Below are 8,421 nucleotides of genomic sequence, written 5' to 3' on the forward strand. Positions count from 1 at the left end.
GTCTGCCTCAAATACCCCTCCACGCCCGTCAGTCAGCGCCACATCCTCGAGAGAACGACCTCGTATAACAACTCTACAGTCGTCCTCCTCTTCGTCGGCTTTGGGGTCCTCCTCGTTCTAAAACTCGTCCTCGAGCACCAGCACCTCCACCTCGTCCTCGAACTCCAGTACCTTCTCCTCGTCCTCGAAGTCCGCCACTTCTTCTTCGACCTTTAGAACTTTCACCTCGAACTCTTCACTGAAATCTTGTCCCTCGTCCTCACCCTTGTCCTCCTCTTCCTCCTCCTCCACCAACACCATCTCCACCACAACCACCACCTCCTCCACCACCTCTCTTCCACCTCCACCTCTTCCACCTCTTCCACCTCATCCTCCACCACCTCTTCCACCTCTCCACCAAGAGGACCACTTTCAACCATGGGATCCGTCGTGTACGCACCCCCTCTACAGTACCACTTGATGCCCTTTTTCTACAACCTGAGACCTCCTCCACCTTACGCCGAGGAGAGAGGTGCCCCCGAGCCGGAAGGGGACCAGCTGCGGCTCTTAGTCTTGGCCAACCAGCTGGCTGTCACCCAGCTGAACCAGGTGGTAACACAGCTCGTCAAGATCGGAGATGAAGGTCGTTCTCAAGGTAAGTGGGTTTCTGGAGGAGGAAGTTTAGGGCTGTGAGAAAGGGAGAGAGAGGGAGAGGGAGAGAGAGAGAGAGGGAACGGGAGAGAGAGAGAGAGGGAACGGGAGAGAGAGAGGGAAAGGGAGAGAGAGGGAGAGGGAGAGAGAGGGAGAGGGAACGGGAGAGAGAGAGAGAGGGAGAAGGAGAGAGAGAGAGGGAGAGAGAGAGAGAGGGAGCGAGAGAGAGAGGAAGAGAGAGAGGGGGGGGGGGAGAGAGTGAGAGAAAGAGAGGGGGGAGAGAGGAGAGAGAGAGAGGAGAGAGAGAGGGGGAGGAGAGAGAGAGGAGAGGAGAGAGGGGAGAGAGAGAGGAGAGAGAGAGAGGGGGAGGGGAGAAGGAGAGAGAGAGAGAGATGAGATTGAGAGAGAGAGGGAGAGAGAGGGAGTTAGAGGGGAGGGAGGAGAGAGAGAGGAGGAAGAGAGGAGAGAGGAGAGGGGAGAGAGAGAAAGAAGAGAGAGAGGGAGAGGAGGGGGAGAGAGAGAGAGAGAGAGAGAGAGAGAGAGAGAGAGGGAGAGAGAGAGAGAGAGAGCGAGAGAGAGAGAGAGAGAGAGAGAGAGGAAGAGAGAGGGAGAAAGAGAGAGAGAGAGAGAGAGAGAGAGAGAGAGAGAGAGAGAGAGAAGGGAGTGAAAGCGTGGTAGAGATAATAATACTGACATTAAAAGATAATGTAATAATGATGACGTAAAAATATGATAGCAAAGACGACAAAGATAATCAATAGGATGATAGTGATGACAGTGACAATGATAATGATAACAATAGTAATAACGACCATAATAATGATAAATACTACTATCATAACCATGGATAATGGTAGTAGTGACAGTCGTGGTGATAATATTTCAACAGTAGTAATATCGGTAGATATGGCATTTTAATAATAGCATTATTGCAGCAATAGCCTTTCAGTAACAGAAAACCCCACATAATAAGACCAGTAGTGGTAGTGCTACTAACAACAACTATATCAGTAACACACCCCCACCCAACCCTCCCTCCCTCCCTCCCTCCCTCCCTCCCTTTCCCTCTTTAACAGAACTAACAACCCCCCCTCAAAAAAAAAAATGATAATAATAAATAATAAATAAATAAATAAATAAATAACCTTTACCAGAACCAAGGAAAATAAAAAATAAATAAATAAATAACCTTTACCAGAACCAAAAAAATAATAAAAATAATAAATAATAAATAAATAAATAAATAAATAAATAAATAAATAAATAACCTTTACCAGAACCAAAAAAAAAAATAAGTAAATAAACAAATAAATAAATAGACAAATAAATAATAATTCTCTCCCCTTTCAGAACGAACTTCCATGGCTTCAGACCCGAACCTCCTCGAGTTCCACCGGAAACTTCTCCAGAATGTCATCGAGGGTTTCAAGGCACTGGCCAAGACGCTGCAGGACAGGGAGGCGCCGAGGGGCCGGGGGGAAGAGGGTGCTATGTGCGATGCCTTGCGTGAGTTGGATTTCGGAGGGTGGTGGTGGGGGAGGGGGGTAGGCAGGGGGAAGAGGGTGCTATGTGTGATGCCTTGCGTGAGTTGGATTTCGGAGGGTGGTGGTGGGGGGAGGGTGGGGTGGTGGGGGAGGGGGGGGCAGGGGGAAGAGAGTGCTATGTGCGATGCTTTGCGTGAGTTGGATTTCGGAGGGTGGTGGTAGGGGTGGGTGGGGTGGGGGAAGGGGGGGGGAGGGAGAGGGTGGAGGGGGGTGTGGTGGGGATGGTGGGGGTGGGGGAGGGGGGGCATGTGGTGGGGGGGGTGATGGTGGTGATGGTGGGAAGGGAAGTGACGGAAGTGACGGAAGTGATGGTGAAGGTGGGGAGGGAGGTGATGGTGATGTGTGTGATGGTGTATTAGAAGAAATCACTATGACGACGATACTGATAGTGGTGAAAGTAGTGATGGTGATAATTATAGTGAAGTATGAAACCTAGTGATGATGGTAGTGTTGATGGTAATGATGGTGATGTTGATGCTTGCAGTGATAGTGACAGTGATAGTGACGATAGTGATAATAATGATGACTGTTCATATAGTTCATATGTTCATATAGTGAGGTAATGATAATATGTAATGATTAGGATAATGACAATAATAATGATGATAATGATATCGACAATGATAATAATGATAATGTGGATAGTAAAGATGATGATAATAATAATAATAATAATAACGATGATGATAATGATAAACATGAATATGATAACAGTAATAATAATAATAATAATAATAATAATAATAATAATAATAGCGATGATAATAATGATAAACATGAATATGATAATAATAATAATAATAATAATAATAATAATGATAATAATAATAATAATAATAATGATAAAATAACTCAAAAAACAAAAACAAAAAAAACTAAAAACAGAAATAAAAGCGACATTTTTTTTCAGAGGGTACGGTAGAAAAAATGTTGCAAAATATTACTGAGGATCTTGCAAACAGTACCGCCAACATTTCTCTCTTTGAAAACACAGTTGATGACATGAAGAAGTCACATGAACGTCGACTGTTTGGTAAGAGAATGATTATAATGATGATAATGATGATCATATTATGATGATAATGATGGTTATATTATGATGATGATGATGATTATATTATGATGATACTGATGATTATATAATGATAATAATGATGGTTATATTATGATGATACTGATGATTATATTATGATGATAATGATGATTATATAATGATGATAATGACAGTCTAAAAATGTTAATGATGATTATTAGTAGATTATTATTATGATAGGAATAGTATTGACGAAATTCATTAAGATGATTGTAATGACAATGATAGTAATGAAGGGTGATAATAACAATGATAATGATGATGATGATGATGGTAATAATAATAATAATAATGATAATAATAACAACAACAACAACAATAATAATAATAATAATAATAATAATAATAATAATAATAATAGCAATACCAAAATTGATAATGATAATAACAATAATAATGATAATAATTATGATAACAATGCGAGTAATAACGGTATTACTGTGGATGAGGATAATGTTATTGATAATAATGATTCAATAATAATAATGATAACAACAATCATAATAATGATTATAATAATGATGATAAAGATCACAAGATCAGCAACAATAACAAATAAGAAAACAATAACAACAAAAAGACAACGACAAAAAAAAGATAAAATAAAAAGATAAAAACAGTAATAATGACAGCAACAACATACATATAACCCAAACAATGTTTTCTCCCTCAGGCCTTGAAAGCCAGCTGTCTGACCTAACCACACTCGTCATGCAGGCGAGAAATGACCTTTTCAACGTGTCACAATTAATGCAAGAGAACTTCGATAACTTGACGAGGGAAGGTAGGTCAGCTGGGTTCACTGCACAAGGTTATAGGAGGTCAGGTCAGGTGTCAGAGGTCAAAGGTCAGGATTCAAAATGGATGTGGTTTTTGTTAGTGTATTTTTTTTTTCTTTTTTGAGATTAGATAGATATATAGATGATTAAAAAAATAAGAATATAAAAGAAAAGAAAAAAATAAAAGAAAAATAAAAAAAAAAGGAAAAAAAAAAAAAAATATATATATATATATATGTATATATATAATATATATAAATATATATATATATAATATATATATAATATATATATATATATATATGCATATACGTGTATATATATGTGTGTGTGTGTGGGGGAATAGGATACAAGGTGAGAGTATATATGTTGAAGAGTTAATGTCATTTGCCTTGAAAGATTTTTGATAATGGAAAATATCTTAATATTAAGTTTTTCACGTTATCTTGTTTGGCTTTATGTGCGTTTGCGTGTGTGTACGTGTATGTGTGTGTGTGTGTCCAAACATACATATATAAACTCACCCTCCCCTCTCCACCCCTCCCCTTCCCACTCCCTCCTATCCCACCCCCTCCACCCTCCTAACCAACCCTCCTTCCCTCCACACCCCACCCTCAACCCCCTTCTATCCCACCCCACCCCCCCTCCTTCCCCCTACACCCCACCCTCCACCCCTCTCCTATCTCACCCCACCCCCCTCCTATCCCACCCCCCTCCTTCCCCCTACATCCCTCCTCAACCCCCTCCTATCCCACCCCACCCTCCCTCCACCAACCCTCCCCACCCCACCCCCACCCCCCTCCTTCCCCCTACATCCCACCCCCACCCCCTCATACCCACCCCCACCCTGCCTCCACCAACCCTCCCCACCCCACCCCACCCTCCCTCCATCCTCCAATCCCACCCACCCCTCCCCACATCCCCCCACGACAGAGCCCCCGACGCCCGCGCCCCTCTTGTGCCCTGAGGACTACCACTACCTGGAGGGCGAGTGTTTCTTCGTCAGCGAGGCTGGTCAGGCCCTCAACTGGAACCAAGCGAGGAAGACTTGTCGCTTGACCGACGGGGACTTGGCCGAGCCAGAGGAGGTCCTGAGGCTCATTCTCTTGCTCAAGGACAGTGCCAGTGAGTCTTATTCTTCTTCTCATTCTTCTTCTTCTTCTTCTTCTTCTTTTTATTATTGTTGTTGTTGTTATTGTTATTCCCCTTTTTTTTCTATTATTATCATTATTATTTTTCGCCTTCTTTTTCCTCCTTTTCTTCTTCTTCTTCTTCTCATTCTTCTTATTATTATTATTGTTACTCCCCTTCTGGTTTTTTTTTTTCGTATTACTATTATTATCAGTATTATTATTCTCCTTCTCTTCTTCCTTTAATTCTTCTTCTTCTCGTTCTTTTTCTTCTTCCTCTTATCTTCCTTTTTTCTCATTCCTTTTCTTTTTCTTCTCTTTCTTCTTCTTCGCCAATCTCTTCTTCTCCACCTCCTCTTCCGTATTTTTCTTCTTTTCTTTCTGTTTCCTTCTTTCTCCCTCTTTTTCTTTCACTTCCTCTTTCCTCTTCAACATCTCTCTCTACTTCATCTTCTCCCTTTTCCTTTCTTTTTTTTTCTTTTTCTTTATCCCCCCCCCCTTATTCTCATTCTGAAAATAAGTACATATCAATATACTGATAATTTGAAGTAATATCCAAGTATAGATTAAGCCACGTAATTGTACAATTCATAAAATCTTCCATAAATTAGGTGCCTTAATGTTCATCGTCATTCCCAAAGACTATTTCATTTGCTATACTAAAAGACCCATTCTTCAAAGACTATATTCCCACAGTAGCCTAGATTTCCCAGGATGCAATTTCCCTTGCTGAGTCCCAAAGTTCATATTCCCAAAAGAGACTACATTCCCAAAAGACTATATTCCCTACAAACTACATTCCCAAAAGACTATATTCCCTACAAACTACATTCCCAAAAGACTATATTCCCTACAAACTACATTCCCAAAAGACTATATTCCCTACAAACTACATTCCCAAAAGACTATATTCCCAAAGACTACATTCCCAAAAGACTATATTCCCTACAAACTACATTCCCAAAGACTACATTCCCAAAGACTACATTCCCAAAAGACTATATTCCCTACAAACTACATTCCCAAAGACTACATTCCCAAAAGACTATATTCCCTACAAACTACATTCCCAAAAGACTATATTCCCAAAGACTACATTCCCAAAAGACTATATTCCCTACAAACTACATTCTCAAAGACTACATTCCCAAAGACTACATTCCAAAGACTACATTCCTAAAATTTAAATTCCCAAAGACCAGGTCCTTAGTTCCGCCCGAATCACCCTATTCCCAAAGACTATTCCCCTTCACACAGGCCTAGATTCCTCTTTATAAGATTCCTCTTGTAAAGGTCCAAACCCTAGATATCTTAAAGACTACATTCCTCTTGCCACGCATCGAAGGCGAGACTCCCCAAAGACTACATTCCCAAGAGGCTCTTCACTTCCCACGACCTAGAGCCAGATTTCCCAAAGACTACATAACCCTACAGGCTCCAACCCCCACCACTAGTCAAAGACTCCCTCCCCCTAAGACTCCCTAACCCCGCAGACTCCCTCCCTCTAAGATTCCCTCCCCCTAAGACTCCCTCCCCCAAAGAGTCCCCTTCCCCCGCAGTCTCCTTCTCCCCGCAGACTCCCTCCCCCCTAAAGACTCCCTCCCCCCGCAGACTCCCTCCCCCACGGACTCCCTCCCCCAAAGAGTCCCCTTCCCCCTAAGACTCCCTCTCCTAAGACTCCCCTTCCCCCCGCAGACGACACGGCCGACGTCTTCTGGCTCGGCGGCCGAAAGCAGCAGACGGCGAGCAGAGACGAGGGCCGCACCGACGCCGAGGAGGAAGATCCGACGGAGAGCCTCCACGCCTGGCACTGGCTCTCTGGCTCCCCCATCAGACACGGCTGGCTCCTTGGGAAGCCCTCCTTCGACCCCACCAAGATCTGCCTCGGCGCCTCCATCCAGGGCCTGAGCAATGAGAACTGCAACACCGACAGGAGGTTTGTGTGTGAGCTGAACATGGGAAGCGTCGCGAATGCCTGAGGGAAGAGCTCTGTAAATTCTGTGGAAGATTAATACAATTTATATCTAGTTTTGATTTTTTATTTCTCTCTCAAATGATTTTTTTTGTGACGATTTCTTTGCTAGACAAAAGGTATTATGAAATTATCTCATTTCTATTTCTCTTTTTTACCTTGGTTGCTATCAATCATTGGCAACTATTTTCTTATTGATGAAACCGAAAGGAAACAAACTCAACGAAGAAGATCCAAATGGCTATGACAGACAAACAAAAGATTATGAGTACTCTTTATCTTTTAATTCTTCCTTTTCTTCTTCATCTTCTTCTTTTGATCTTTTTCATCATCTTGCTGATATTTTTCTTATTATGCTTTTTCTTTAACTTCTTATTACTTATTTTACTTTTACTTCTTTATTACTTATTTTTCTTTTGCCAATGATTTTCTTCTTTTTTTCTCTCTCTCTTTTTCTTCGTCCTAGTATTTAATTTTATTGTTTATAAGGTGTGCAAGATTTATACAAGAAGTTATTCCTATACTGGAAAAAATGTAGATTGATGTAAGTAGTTCCTGCGAGGTGGACCTGTAGCTCTTTAAAGGCTGAAGTCCATGTGTTGTGCAATAGAGCCGGTCTTGGTTTGCTTTATATTCGTAGTGCACTGTGACGCCCATGTGTAAGACGGGCATAGGACTTTTAACTTCCTGCTAATGTTATAGAAGATGAAGCATGTAGCTGGCGGCTATTTTCGTTTGTTTTAGGTGACACAAATTGCTGGCTTCGGTCTTTGGTCCTGGTGAGTAATCCCAGATGTGATGAAGGGCAAAAGTACCAAACCAACATACAGTAGGCTCTTAGAGAGAGAACCTGGAAGGTGTTCAGAGTATGGTTTTGGTGTGGGAGGTAGTGAGGAATATGCATAAGAGGCAGGCTAGTTTCCTGTCCTTGTGAGATGAATTTACCACCGGGATGTTGATGGCACTCTTGTAGATCAGGTTCTCAGTGTCCACAAATAGAACTGGCCTGCACGAGTTGGGGCCTGGCATCGTATTATCAGCATTGCTTGAGTCTTCATTGAAATTCACGGTGGTTTGTCATGTGTTGCTTAGAATGTTGTTGACATTGTGTGCAGTATTCTTCTGGGAATGACAATGTGCAGTCATCCGCATAGGTGTGGCCTTGCATGATGACCCACAAAATATCCAAAATGTAAGCACTCTGCAACAGAGGTCCAAGGATACTATCTTGTGAAACATTTGTCTCGAAAGAATATTAATTGATGTGTTGACA

The 8,421-nt window shown here is 41.9% G+C and overlaps 1 protein-coding gene across 1 annotated transcript; it reads left to right on the forward strand.

The window, feature by feature from the left end:
• Positions 1-22: 22 nt before the first annotated feature.
• LOC122251570 (uncharacterized) lies at positions 23-7,205 on the forward strand. Its single transcript, XM_043013598.2, has 6 exons — positions 23-634; positions 1,981-2,136; positions 3,085-3,207; positions 3,941-4,051; positions 4,980-5,171; positions 6,872-7,205. Exons 1-6 carry the CDS (start codon positions 418-420, stop codon positions 7,153-7,155), a joined length of 1,083 nt encoding a protein of 360 aa, XP_042869532.2. The 5' UTR covers positions 23-417; the 3' UTR covers positions 7,156-7,205.
• Positions 7,206-8,421: the final 1,216 nt, after the last annotated feature.

The sequence above is a fragment of the Penaeus japonicus genome, unplaced genomic scaffold, assembly GCF_977035675.1.
Source record: "Penaeus japonicus unplaced genomic scaffold, GWHDUDI00000001_assembly GWHDUDI00000025, whole genome shotgun sequence".
In the NCBI taxonomy this organism is placed as follows: domain Eukaryota; kingdom Metazoa; phylum Arthropoda; class Malacostraca; order Decapoda; family Penaeidae; genus Penaeus; species Penaeus japonicus.

Excerpts from the sequence above, each read along its gene's own strand:
- LOC122251570 (XM_043013598.2), top strand. The coding sequence starts at position 418 with ATGGGATCCGTCGTGTACGCACCCCCTCTACAGTACCACTTGATGCCC. Across the intron at positions 635-1,980 it reads AGATGAAGGTCGTTCTCAAG|AACGAACTTCCATGGCTTCA; the intron begins GTAAGTGGGTTT and ends CTCCCCTTTCAG. Across the intron at positions 4,052-4,979 it reads CGATAACTTGACGAGGGAAG|AGCCCCCGACGCCCGCGCCC; the intron begins GTAGGTCAGCTG and ends CCCCCACGACAG.